Here is a 14,951-nt window from a genome sequence, read left to right as displayed (position 1 = left end):
GTCTAACATTCATGAAGATCTATTGAAAAGTATGGCCTCTAGATAGGTCACAAGATTTTTCTATTCTTAGACCTACTGACCTAGTTTTAGACCGCATGTGACCCAGTTTCGAATCTGACCTAGATATTATCAAGATGAACATTCTGACCAATTTTTATAAAGATCCCATAAAAAATGTGACCTCTAGAGTGTTCACAAGCAAAAGTTTATGAACGGACGCACGGACGGACGACGGACGCTGCGCGATCACAAAAGCTCACCTTGTCACTTTGTGACATATGAGCTAAAAGCTAACTGAAAACATTTTAAGTTTATTATACAATAGAAGAAATAAAGCCTTCAGTACATAAATATTATATCACCACATTATTTATATACTTCAAAAAATTAATACTGCAGTATCGTGTCTCAAGTCCTTTATACTTCTCAAATGCAATATTTGAGCATTTGAGCATAACTTCATTCATTCATGCATTCGTTTCATTCTTTCAATACAATCATCAATACAATGTTTAAGTATCGGTAGACAAATTCAAAATGCAAGAATGTTATTGTCCACCTGAGACGGATAATAAGTCTTTTATTTTATCACTGGACCATATAACGAGGAATGACAGCAGCCATTAGCAAGACGCAAAATCATCAGCCATTTTAAAAGAAAACAAGAATGAAATTATTAATGACTGATAATATCATATTTCGTTGGCAGATGAGTTAGCGTCCGACCATATACGTCTGTCACACCCACTACAACTAACATATCAGTATAAATGAAAACTACAACACAGTTTAATGGGAAAAGGCCGCGACTTTATTTTAAAGATTTCTCATGGCAACTGGCAAGGTGACATAATGTTTAAAATGCACATACTATACAAACAGTTAATTTAAAGATGTATAATGAAAATAACCTAATTTCATTTGCCCCAGCGACACTGCAAAGGTACAAACAGAATACATTAAATAAATAAGATACAATTTGAATCAATCGAAAGAACAATCATCCCCAGTGATGGCTGCAAAAGGGGGAAATACTAACTGTACATAGAAGTTATCAGTGTACAAAGGTCAACAATTTTACATTCCGATAATAGAAAAGCAAACACACGGCATCAAGATGTAAATGTTATTCAGATATGTACAAATGTTATACGAGATGCCGTCATATCAATTGATATGCATGCCACAATCGAATCTGTATATTAAATAATACATTTAAAGTCGTTACATTTAATCACGTTGAACAAATTCGATTGTATATTTCTCAAACGGAAAACGAGCCGCCCACGAAAAACCCCCTCCCCGATTTTTAACTAGGACAGGAGGAAACGTGTTTCCGTAGCCAATGTATAACACATTGAAATGTTCAGACTATTCCTCGAAATACTGAAAAACGGAACGAATTCAAGCATGCTTAAATATATATTAATACTCTACGACTATCATTTTTTTCTGTAACAATTTCGAATAATTGCCATGCCTAACTTCACAAACCTGTGGGAGCAGAACACCAAAGTACATGTAAGCGCATTATATATACGCTTTATATAAAAATGTTATGAATTAATTTGAAATAACGGTATTCATCATAATTAAATGTACCGTATGAAGAAAAAACTTTACTCATGTCACTGATCATTTATGCACCTAAGGTCTCGAAGATAGGTCTGCACTGTGAAACGAAGGCATGTACAGTCAAATGAAAAATCCACGTATCGTAGGGGCGAGCAAAACATGCGACTCAGATGTCTATAGCAGACCAGCCATTGAGCAAACTGAAAACTGATTACGTCGAGTCTCAAACTACCGAATCCCACTGCCTTCAACCTATGACGTCATCTAATAACACAAACTGAGGTTCACCTTCGACGTCAGGTAATGACACAGTGACATTGACAGTAGACCCGACTATGCTGGAATGCCATTTTGATTTAATTAGTTATAATGAACTTATAGTTAAACAGTATTCTACAAATGCCTTGGCCCTCAGTCCGTGACCGAATTATTTAGTGGCTACTAGTCATTTTCAGCCGAGAGATTGTACTACGCATTCATTAAAACGCAAGTGCAGACCCACAATTGAGACTTATACGCCGACAAACTATGGCAAGGCTTCTGCTAACACTGGTTAGACTCATGACATTTTCCACAAACAAATATAAACCATGGTCGGTGGTCGACAGCTTTTCAAAGTGACGTACCATTAATCAAGGCTAATAAGCTATTTCCTTCGCTACACAGAACACTAATAAAAACATGACTATTCAAGTTACTTAATACCATTCTGAATTAAACTATTACTTTCGAGTAATACTATTACTTTAAAGTTAATGCATATGACTTTGGTACTCTTCTACTCCCACAGTGACTTTTCATATTAGAATCAATTTTTTATAAAACGTTATAAATCCGCGACAAATAATAACGTTAATATATATATTTATAGATCTATCAGTTTGAGTTTCTGGTGTTCAACAGAACATTTTACGAACAACATTACTAAAGTGTCTGATCGTATGGGTATTCCATTTCATTTCTAAAGTAGTTCTCATAGCAATAATCTCACAAAATCCATGTCATTATTTTGATACATTCTCTCAAAGAATGATCGTAAACTTTATTGATACATCCTCTCAAAGAATGGTCGTAAACTTTATTACATGACCAAATAATTCATCAGTCACTTCATAGCTGTGTGTGTTGTTTGTGAGGAATACTACTTTTTGCTATTGTACGGTTCCCTGATGACGTATTCTATGATCTGTAACAGATCTACTATGCAGGAACCTGAAAAACAGATGAACAGAAGCAGCAAAGATTTCTGGTTCACAATAAAGTAATAAACAATATCAACAAATATGGGCATGGGCGGGTGGGATAAATTCAGTGAAAGTCTATGTTGTTCCATTGCTGACGAGAATTTAAATGGCCATGTAAACGTGGCAAATCCAAAAACGAAATTCACGCTTTTTCATTACAAATTGCGTCCAAAATATAAAGGGAAACAACTAGCGCACAACTAATTACCAAAATACTGTTCTCGTCGCGACCTCCTTACTGGAACAGAGGTCCAGGAAAAATAAACAGGTTTATTAAGCAAAAAGGGGCAACATAAAACCCATTATTTTATCACTGGACCATATAACAGGGAATGACAGTAGCCATTAGCAAGACGCAAAATCATCAGCCATTTTAAAAGAAAACAAGAATGAAATTATTAATGACTGATAATATCATATTTCGTTGGCAGATGAGTTAGCGTCCGACCATATACGTCTGTCACACCCACTACAGCTAACATATCAGTATAAATGAAAACTACAACACAGTTTAATGGGAAAAGGCCGCGACTTTATTTTAAAGATTTCTCATGGCAACTGGCAAGGTGACATATTGCTTAAAATGCACATACTATACAAACAGTTAATTTAAAGATGTATAATGAAAATAACCTAATTTCTTTGCCCCAGCGACACTGCAAAGGTACAAACAGAATACATTAAATAAATAAGATACAATTTGAATCAATCGAAAGAACAATCATCCCCAGTGATGGCTGCAAAAGGGGAAAACTGTTAGCAATAAACATTATCAAAGAACCGATTCGAATTGAATAATTATTTTCCGTCTTTTATTATTAATCACCTTGCCTAGTGCCATACCTGAAATGCACTTATGTGTGTTGAAGGGCCACTAAAATTATTATTTTTGCATACGTATATGAATAAATGAACTTGCTGAATAAAATAATAATTGCCCCAAGGTTAAAACCAAGCGTTACTTTTATCATAATTATCAATGTAGAAATTTGTGTAAGGTTTAGCAGTATATCCGAAAACCATAGAAATTTTTAGTGAATGATCAACATCTTTATAAACAACCCATCTTTCAAACACACTTTTTACCGTCCTGTCTTGTAAAATTGGATTCTTAAATATTCTAAAAGATTTGTCCCCCTGCAAAATTAATGTCATTTGTACATAGATAAAACTAAACAATAGTCAAAAACGACGTTTAACCTAGATATGTAAATATCAAGCATTCGTACATTGTTGCAATTGCAACAAAGGAAGACATGTAACAGTTCTTCTCTGGTCGAATTCCACCAGTATATTTATAAATGTAAACGTCTGTCTTAAAGTGATACCCCTCAAAATTCTTTTTTTTAAACACGGGAATGTACTTTCATTATTTAATAATGTGAATGTGCCGCACTTGTTAAGCATATTAAGCATACTGAGAAATAAACATAAACGACAGTAGAGCAATTTAAAAGTGATGTAAGAAAAATAAGGGTAGAATTTCATTTCTTTAATATTCTATAAGCACATTTCAAAGTACATTATTAAGATATTAAACATACGCTTATGTTTCTCATACATATACTTTCCAAGTTCGCAAATTAAAACATTTTGCTGTCCTCGTAGAGTTAAGCCCCTTAATATGATTAGAAAATTGGTCATAATAATTGTTCATTAATCAGCTAAATAAATAAAATCTATGTATCGGGGGCGATCCGTCCTGGACAGTAATGACGATTTGTTAATATGTACATAAACATGTAAATAAAATACTTGCCTTTTCTAAAATAGAGATGTTTCACTACAAGAGATGGTTGCGGATACAAATCATCCTGTGAATTGAATGCTCATCCATCACAACAGGTATACAACCCATATAGACACTGGAAACATGGCGACAGTAAGACATTTGTGAACCGTTGTGCCAATCGATGGAAACTGTGATGACAATAATTTAGCCAATGCCGCTGAAAAATATGAATGAAACAGCAGCACAACGGATGTAAGATTATGGTATTAGTCTTATATGTGATACTCCTTGGAAAACAAAACTCACGAAGAGAAAATGACTTGTACCGTGGCTAGAAAATGCAATCTGGCTGTCAGACATGCGCATCATGGAAGTGTAGCCGCCCATATCATTTCTGATACCTTATAAACCTTATAACAACGACTATTCTTTTTACAAACTTAAAGCCCTGTTCTGCTGCTATTCAAATTCTTTTGTGTGTACGCAACCCATGATTACAATAGGTAACAGTTAACGACCACGTGCCACACTTTAGCACGCAAAACCACAGGCATTTCATATAGAATGTTATACAAAATAGACTCCATTTTGACAGACTTCACCGCCCACAGTCAGGATTTTTATGCTTTTTTAGTGACAATTCAAGGTTAAAAAGTAGGACGGGAGCAGGACTGGCGTTAAAACCATGCTCCATGGCTATTCAAATTTTTTTTATGTGCATGCAACCCACGACTACAACAGGCAACAGTTAACGGCCACATGTCACACTTTAGCATCAAAACCACAGATAGTTCATATAGAATTTCATATAAATCAGACTCTATTTTGACAGGCGTCACTGTTCATAGTCAGGATTTTCATGCTTTTTCAGTGACAATCCAAGGTTAAAAGGTAAGAGGGGAGCAGGGTTTTAATTTTTAATGTTGACCTGGAGGTATTTCCCTAAATAAGCACGAAAATTAATGAAACAGCAGAACATTAAAGACTATTTAGGACAATGCACTTGAACGCTACCTGGACAGATCAAGATAACGTATTATGCCCGAATCATGCAAAAAATACCAACTAAACAGGAATCAAAACTGCCATGCCCTTATATACGGAACTCAAATTAGCTATAGACAAAATTTACTTGTACGAATTTTGCTATTTTAACTAAAATCTACTTGTTCAAAGGACAAAAGGATACAGTACACTTGTACTGCGCCATACAGTTATTCCCAAAAACAGACCTGCACTGACCAAACAGACGGAAACGCTTCAAGGGGGTCCTCTTTGGTGGGACCCTGGTTGTTAGAGGTTTAGCAAAGACATTTGTTTTTATTTTACTTTTTTTTTGCAACTCTCGACGCTTGGGGACGGCCGATGAGAAGCACATTTTACCTTGAAGTATATAAGCGCAGGTCAGTTATGGGAAGCCGACAGAGACGACACTTCAGCCGACATTTTTTATAGTCAAGGCTGCCTCTAACAGTTAAGGGGTTTTACTTTTATTTATTTTATTTTACCCCTTAAACCAATATAAAGCATGTACTTGTGCCCCCACAACAAAAGTACATAGCTGCACAGATTATTAAGACGTGGCCGCAGGCATACTATCTGCCAAACCAGTGATATAAACTAGCTATTTTCATTTAGGGGCCCTGACTGTCCAAACTAAATGTTAAACATTGGGTATACGGGCATTTTATCCAACAATTTAGAGGCCCAGCCGAATATCTAGGGGCCAATGGCTACAGCCTATTTATATCCCTGCTTACGCAAGCTTACACGCTTATAATCCGCCTATATATTTATCATTACGTTTTTGTTTTAAGCTGCCGTACCAACTGGGTGGCAGTATATATAATTCCTTTTAGCTAATAGCACATATGGACAAATAATTCCGCAACAAAGCATTTATGCTAACATTTCAGCCATTACACCAAAAGGTACAATGAAAGGTACAACAGTTCAATGCTTTAGCCCACAGCGCCGCTGTGAAACTTAAAGAACGAAAAACAACTCACAGCGCTCATAGTAATTTGTCCGTATTGTTTCCCCTTTTTTTTATTGACTCAACATGAGCACAAATAAAAATTACATTAATAATCAAAATTAGAAAAGTTATCTTACGTAGGGCCTTACCAGTGTTCAATTGGGTCTTGAACCTTAGACCCCTCACAATTCGATAGTTTTGTTTTCTACTTGTAAAATAAAATAATATAAAAGCCCTGGAGACCAGACATCATGTGCAGTCTCAAACTTAAGAGTCCTTATGGTACGTGTCTCTGTCCATATATAAAGCTACATATGACGCTATATGAACATTTTTTTGCACTTGGCCTATAGTTCCCTCTTTGAGTTACGCCATTGGCCTACTATCTACAATATGACCGCATTTTCGACCATTGTTAAAATATTACTTCTAAGACTTTTTCCATCTCTGAATTGAATTTAATGAATTAAATTAAAGAATATGACTCACCCGGTTCAATATTAATTTGTGTCTAAGAGCTTCCATCAATAAGATGCACTTTGACCGTAACCATTCCAAGAGCCACGATAGCTGCTTTGTCCACACTTATCAGGTCTAGGAAAGCGGAGTATTTACAGATTATCTGTAAATTTACAGATAATCTATAAATTTACAGATTTTTCAATCTGTAAATTTACAGATCAAGTGTTTGAAAACTGCTAAAATTATATTTAGACACAAAATCGCAGCTTGAAATTAATTGATTTACTTATGGTATGTATAAATAAAGGTCAATTGTAACTTTCAGTCATTTCTGTTGACTCTGATTTTTCTGAAAATGCCAAAAAATCAAAGTCAACAAAAATGGCTGAAACCCACAAATGACCTTAATTTATGCATGCTGTAAGTAAACCAATTAATTCCAAGCTGCGGTTTTGAGGATAAATGTTATTTCATCAGTTTTCATACACACAATCTGTAAATTTACAGATTGAAAAATCTGTAAATTTATAGATTATCTGTAAATTTACAGATAATCTGTAAATATTCCACTTTCCTAGACCTGCTTATTCTGAAGATCTTTATTGGCCTACCGATCATATTTCCCAAGGTTGTGGATAACTTCTCACGACGGAATTAACTTGCATTTTTGAGTCTTGTAGTAAACAACTTCTATATAAAATAAATACCATGTGAATATGCAAAATAAATTCAGTGAAAGTCTATGTTGTTCCATTGCTGACGAGAATTTAAATGGCCATGTAAACGTGGCAAATCCAAAAACGAAATTCACGCTTTTTCATTACAAATTGCGTCCAAAATATAAAGGGAAACAACTAACGCACAACTAATTACCAAAATACTGTTCTCGTCGCGACCTCCTTACTGGAACAGAGGTCAAGGAAAAATAAACAGGTTTATTATGCAAAAAGGGGCAACATAAAACCCATTATCTTCGCATGTTTTAAATAGTGATTAAACGTCAGTACCAATTGTTGAAGATTTTAAAGCACCTAAATTTGATTTTAACGGTAAACATTCCTTCGGTCTACTTTTGAGACTCATACTTTTTAATTTGTTTATTTAATTCGAAATCAGAATATCCCTAAGCTTTTACCATGCAGTAAATGCAGATTTTTGTACTTGTCAAGTAAATAAATGATAAACAATCTATAGATTTTGTCTTGTTTTCAAAGCTTCTGTTCAATACTGTTAGTATTCGGAACGTTAACTTTAATTAAATGATGATTCCCACTGCTTAATGCTTTTAATGATTAACCGAAAATATCATTTTCTACGTGTTTTTTTTTTTTTTTTCCTTTTTTTTTTTTTTTTTTTTTTTTTCTTTTGAAAAATATCTTTTACTGCTGTTTGCTTTTGTTTTATTATTTCTTTTTATGTTGTTGCTGAGTTTTTTGGGTGTTTTGACTGCCTTCTTTTATACTGAGTGTGTAGATTTTTGTTTTGTTTTTGTTGTTGTTGTTGTAGTTGTTAGGTTAAGAAGGATTGTTGCCTTTAAGTCTGTATTTATTGATGTTGTTTCGCCCGTCCTGCTAAACCACCAGGCCAATTTGATGAAACTGTACAGGAATATTCCTTGGATGGTCTTCTTTAAGCGTTGTTCAAAGAATTGAATTTCGTACAGAACTCTGGTTGCCATGGCAACTGAAAAGAATATCTTCTTGTCCAAAAACACAGGTCATAGGGATTTTATATTGGGTATGTAGCAAGATCAGGTGGTGCTCTACCAGGGTCATTCGAATTATTCACCTAGGGTCAAATATGGCCCAGCCCTGGGGATCACGTTGTTTACATAGACTTATATAGGGAAAACTTTAAAAACCTTTTTGTCCATAACCAGAAGGCATAGAGCCTCTATATTTGGCATGTGACATCATCTAATGGTCTTCTATACAGATGTTCAAATTAGCCCCTTTGGGTGAAAAGAAGTCCTGTCCCGTAGAGGTCCCACGAGAAAAAAAAAGATTTAAAAATCTTCTTGTCTGAAACCACAAGACCTGGGTCTTTGATGTTTGATATTTAGTATGGCCTTGTGGTCCTTTACCAATATTATTCAAAATACTATCCTGGGGTGAAAAAGGCCCTATCCCGGGGTCCCAAGGTTTACATAGACTTATATATAGGAAAACATTTTGAAAATCTTCTTGTCTGAAATTGCAAGGCGTAGGATTTTGATATTTGGTATGTTGCATTGCCTAGTGGTCTTCTACCAAAATTGTTCAAATTATGCTTCTAGGTTAAAAAGAGGCCATGCCTGGGGTCCCAATTTCTAAATAGAATTATACAGGAAAAACTTCCTGTCTTGCCTGAATGTTCAGGCATTGGCTTTAGATATTTGGTTTGTCGCATTGCCTAATGGTTCTCTTACAAGATTGTTCAAATTATGCCCCTGGGGTGAAAAGAAGCCTCGTCCCGAGGGTCATTTAGTTTTTATAGGAGTTATATAGGAAAAATACTTCAAACATTATCTTATCATATTTCCTAAACTGTTTAATTATAGTGACCTGATGACCCAATGACTGTGACTGACCGACTCCCTTGTTTGTTTAGATCAGCCTTGAAATTTGAATGACATAAACAATGTTGCATGCCGATATTAAAACTGACTATCAGTGACCATGAATGTTACCTAATGACTAAATGTTTAAGCATCAGTTTGGCATTCGAAACATGTAGCTCTTATTACTCAGGTGAGCGATCCAGGGTCATCTTGGCCATCCTGTTTTTGGTTCTTTTTTGGTCAAATTGCAAATTGTGGTCTATTTAAAGGGTGTGTATTTAATTCGTTCCTTTTTGTTTTGTTACCCTAATAAACTGTATGGTGTTGAATGGATTTTGTTGCACGTCTTGCATTGTAACTGTAAAACCTGTTTAGTATACAAGATTGTCATCAAATGCAATTTTGCATGTAGACCGTAAGCTAGATTTCACATTTGAAAAGTGTGCCAAGTTTGAATAATGCCATTACGGATAAAATCAAGCTGTTAAATATTTTACAGACCAGATTTTCCATTTTGTAACTAATATTAATTGAATGCATTCATTTATGATGAACATACCTATAAGCACCTTTAGCCAGAACCATGAATTTATTTAAGTGACCAGTATATGTATACTATAATTAAGTGGATGGGAGCAGTGAAAATTCTTGCCTTTTCGAAATTAGGTGATATAATAAATATATGTTTTATAGACAAAGAATCCAGTTTGTCTGGAAATTATATTAGTTTTTCTTTCAGTATTCTAAAACTGATATGCATTTTTGTTTAAATTACAGCGGAACTTGCCTCCTCATTTGAAAAAAGAAGCCTATGGTAACAAGAGGGCCATGATAGCCCTATATATCGCTCACCAGAGTTGATCTGGCCTACTGACCTAGTTTTTGACCCTACATGACCCAGTTTCTACTCTAACCTAGAGATCATCAAGACTTACATTCTGACCAAGTTTCATAGAGATTTGGTCACAAATGCGGCCTTTAGAATGTTCACAAGCTTTTCCTTTGAACTAACCTACTGACCTACTTTTTGACCCCACACGACCCGGTTTCAAATTGTACCTAGAGTTCATCAAGATAAACATTCTGACCAAGTTTCATAAAGATTGGGTCACAAATGTGGCCTCTATAGTGTTCACAAGCTTTTCCTTTGATCTGGCCTACTGACCTAGTTTTTAACCCCACATGACCATGTTTCAAACTTGACTTCAAGATCACCAAGAACAATATTCTGACCAAGTTTCAGAAAGATTGGTTCACAAATGTGGCCTCTGGAGTGTTCATAAGCTTTTCATTTGATCTGGCCTCCTGACCTAGTTTTTAACCCCACATAACCCAATTTCAAATTTGACCTAGAAATTAACAAGCCAAATATTCTGACCAAGTTTCATAAAGATTGAGTCACAAATGTGGCCTCTGGAGTGTTGACAAGCTTTTTCTTCGATCTAGCCTACTGACCTAGTTTTTGACCCAACATGACTCAGTTTCAAACTTGACCTAAAGATCATCAAGAATAACATTCTGACCAAGTTTAATAAAAATTGGATTACAAATGTGGCCTCTAGAATGTTCACAGGCTTTTCCTTTAACCTGGCCTACTGACCTAGTATTTGACCCCACATGACTCACTTTCAAACTTGACCTAAAGATCATCAACACAAACATTTTGACCAGGTTTCATAAAGATTGGGTCAAAAGTGTGGCCTTTAGAGTGTCCACAAGCTTTTTCTTTGATCTAGCCTACTGACCTAGTTTTTGATCCAAAATAATCCAGTTTCAATCTTGACCTAGAGATCATTAAGACTAATATTCTGACAAAGTTTCATAAAGATTGAGCAACAAATGTGGCCTCTAGAGTGTTCACAAGGCAAATGTTGACGGACGACGCACGACGCACACCGCACGAGGAACGCCGACGCACGCCGGACAATGACCGGTCACAATAGCTCACCTTGAGCACTATGTGCTCTGGTGAGCTAAAAATTGGAACGAACTTTTTACACACCCTTTAGATCAATCAAGACAACTTTCCTTTATCAGTCAGTAAATAGCTACGGCCTACTTGAAGCTTTAATTTTAACTGTAGTCAAAATTCGAAAATAGTCATATTATTTGGAAATATTACTGGTCAAAGGCATATCAAAACAAGTTTTATAATTTTATCAAAATCACATCAGGGTTATGACCTTATATAAAAACGTATTTTACTTTTTATTGGTTGTTGAGTGTCATTGTTCTCATTCTATACCCATTAACAGAAACTATAACCATAATGTTTTATATACCTGTGCTTAAAATGATAAAAAATATCACCCCTACGTTAAAAGCAACAGATATCTTAAAAATAATAAGATAACAATAGCAGTATAATATGCAAAGTACTCTATGTTGAGTGTTCGTTCATGATATCTGCATTTCATTTCACTTATATCAGTATGCAGAACATTGTAAACGTACGTTATAACGTCTATTATATTAAGTATTATTACAAGACTTGTCAGCTCATCTACACGTGTTCGATACAAATGGTAATAGAGAATCTTTAACATACCTTTAATAATAAACATAATTATATTTCTGTCAAAAACTGATAATCTTTTACAAACGCAGTATCATTTTGCTGGTAAGTGCGATATTAAACAATAAGTAGAAGTTTGAGGTCTGTGTAACTATTTTGTTGAAAGCATGAATACAGACAAATTATGTTCCCATCAAACTTTATATTTTGTCTACAGGCGCTTCTACCACACCACACAGCTGACGAATGCGATATCACACCATTGCTTCAGTCCTCTGTAGGTAGTAAGGCGAGGTGTAACAAATTTGTTGGCAGATATGTCGACGGGTCATTCGCCAAAAACCTCACGGTATGTCAGGTGACGAAAAATGTAACTGTTTCGCAATATCAGTGTGTTGAAGGCTCGTGGAAACTTACAACAGGAACAGGTGATACTTAAGTACTGTTTTGAGTTACTAGTACCGTAAAAATGTATCCATTTTTTGTTTGTTTCTTTTTTGTTTTGTCGGATTAACATCGTACCGACGAAATTATAATCATTTAGCAACTTACCAGCTTTTACGGGGGAGGAATTTCCCAGCTGCCCCTTCTTGCAGTATTTCATCACGGACGACTACATAGGTATTACTACTGACCTTCCATAAGCCAGCTGGATTGCTTCCCCACATGAAAAATTCAACGCCCCGAATGGGGCTCGAATGAACCAAAATCGGTGAGTTATTTGAAGTCAGCGACCTTAAACACTTTGGCACGGAGGCCCCGGCAGTTCTGTAGTTTAGAATATATCTGCTAAAGACACAGCTAGTGATGTAACTGTAAGCACAGTTACAACAAAATTTTCTTCTAAATTTTGAAACTCTGACTTAAAGCATTGAACGTATTTCTACAGAAACATGAAAATAATGTTTACATTTTAGAAAAGCAAAATGCGTATACTGTTAGATATTTAACGGTTCAAGATTTATATGCCCTATCAAATAAAATATGCTTTTTTTAATATCAACAGATTTAGATCTTCGGATTAGAAGGTTTTTTGGGCCTATTTTTGATTTCGTAACGGACCTTATAACTGCAGTATACTGTTTCATAAAAGATGGAAAGACTGAATGTAAGAAACAAGGTAGGTTTATGGTGAATTGTTTAAAATGCAACATTAAATATTTCTAGATTGTATGATTATATGCGCCACTTAATTTGTTGCTCTTTTCAGTTTAAAGTAAATCATATCTATATTTGAAAAATAAGTTTTTGTTTCTTTCAACAAGGAAAGAGCGAACATTTAACAAGGTATCAGTCGTTTGTCCATTCGAAATTTTCATTTTTATTTAAACAAGTATTAACTTTGAACGTCTTTTAAGTTTATAGTTACATTAATTACGAAAGAAAATCTGTCATTACGTTTTAAGAATTTTGTATTAAAATACATTAACCGCCAATCCATGTTTCGTACTCAATCTATAATTCAGCACATTTCTTATGTCATCTTATAACCTTTTATTCAATGGTTTGCCGGAAGTACTCAAAACTATTAGCTCGACCTTCGGGTTACTAGTTTTTGCTACTGATTCATGGTAAACCATTCAGTCATGTATATTAAAAAAGACAGTTGATATTGTGCAAACAAGGTTTCGGGTAATTTTTGTCATTTTTTATGTTATGTAAATACTTAATGAAATGAAGATCCATAAAAAAAGTAAATAACTAGCAACTGTAAATGTACAGTGATATCATTGCTTTGCATTTCGTGGTTTCTATGTAACCGGCTATTTTATAGGAAAGTTGATATTTAAAGAAGGAATAAATGATTTATTTTAACATTGGGATTTATTCAATTAATGATTTGTCTATGTTCAGATTTAATGCTTAAACCTAATGCATACAATTTCTTCTTTTTTTTCTGATTTTATCGTGATGACCGAGAAAAAACTTGCGAGCGAGTTTTCAAAATTATCCTTTTTTGCAAATATATAATGGTGAGTAACAAAAAAACAACAACATTATTTTATTAGATATAACTGAAAAAAACCTTGTTGCACCAACCTTTACAACCTGTCCACCAGCTGATATTCAGTCTCTGTATACGGCCGGTAGAAAGCAGAAGACTGTACAAGTCACGTGGCCGGATCCTACAGCAACTGACGACGAAGACCTTCTCTCGTATGTATTGTCATAAATAACATACATTCTAATATGAATATCAATAAAAAAAGGTATTCGGCTTTGGTGGGGATTTTATGACTGCAATATAGATGAAAAAATACGTTGATGACATAAGAAATGAATGACTTCTTGACTAAATTATTATGCTTTACAAAAGAAGTCGAATCTTTCTACGGGCTTTTTATCTAATACCGCATTTCTGACTCTTTTCGGTAGATAGACCAGCAAATAGACGGAATTTCGCGATTCAAAGTCATAGCAAACACATACTTTTACTATTAATCTAATCAAGCGGAGGAAATTAATCCGCGTTTACTAAGATAGCCAAGCTAACCACGACCATCAACAACACTAAACATTATGATATATAGTTTGGAGTTCAAAGATTCATTTACTAAGAACCAATCATCATTCAGGTAAAACTCCAATATTACGTGAAAGATACCTCCTGCTTCAGTAATCTTTTGTATTCTTCTCCAATATACGTCATCAGAGACAGATCTGCTGTATCTATGTAATACTCTATTGAAATGTAACAAAACATTTGCAAAACAGTGTATTATTTTCAGCCATGTGCAAATATACATGTATTCAATTTTTTCCAGAGACGCTATTTTTATTGGATGAAGAATTATAAATTCACAACTTTTATCCGTTCTTGAAATAGGTAAAAAGTTGACTCAGACAGCTACACCGAAAAATATCATATATATATATGCTAACAGCTTTGGCGTCAGACCGATTTA

General features: G+C 34.7%; 1 protein-coding gene across 1 annotated transcript in view; it reads left to right on the top strand.

Annotated features, from left to right (window-relative positions):
• The window catches only part of LOC128548750 (uncharacterized), a 38,424-nt gene extending 25,940 nt beyond the window's left edge, over positions 1-12,484 (top strand). Inside the window, exon 2 of the mRNA XM_053524159.1 lies at positions 12,263-12,484. Within this exon, the coding sequence (XP_053380134.1) occupies positions 12,263-12,484 (222 nt within the window). The remainder of the gene's footprint in view (positions 1-12,262) is intronic.
• Positions 12,485-14,951: the final 2,467 nt, after the last annotated feature.

The sequence above is a fragment of the Mercenaria mercenaria genome, chromosome 15, assembly GCF_021730395.1.
Source record: "Mercenaria mercenaria strain notata chromosome 15, MADL_Memer_1, whole genome shotgun sequence".
Classification (NCBI taxonomy): Eukaryota; Metazoa; Mollusca; class Bivalvia; order Venerida; family Veneridae; genus Mercenaria; species Mercenaria mercenaria.
Note: the sequence above shows the minus strand (reverse complement) of the source record. Positions and strands in the feature narration are given on the sequence as shown.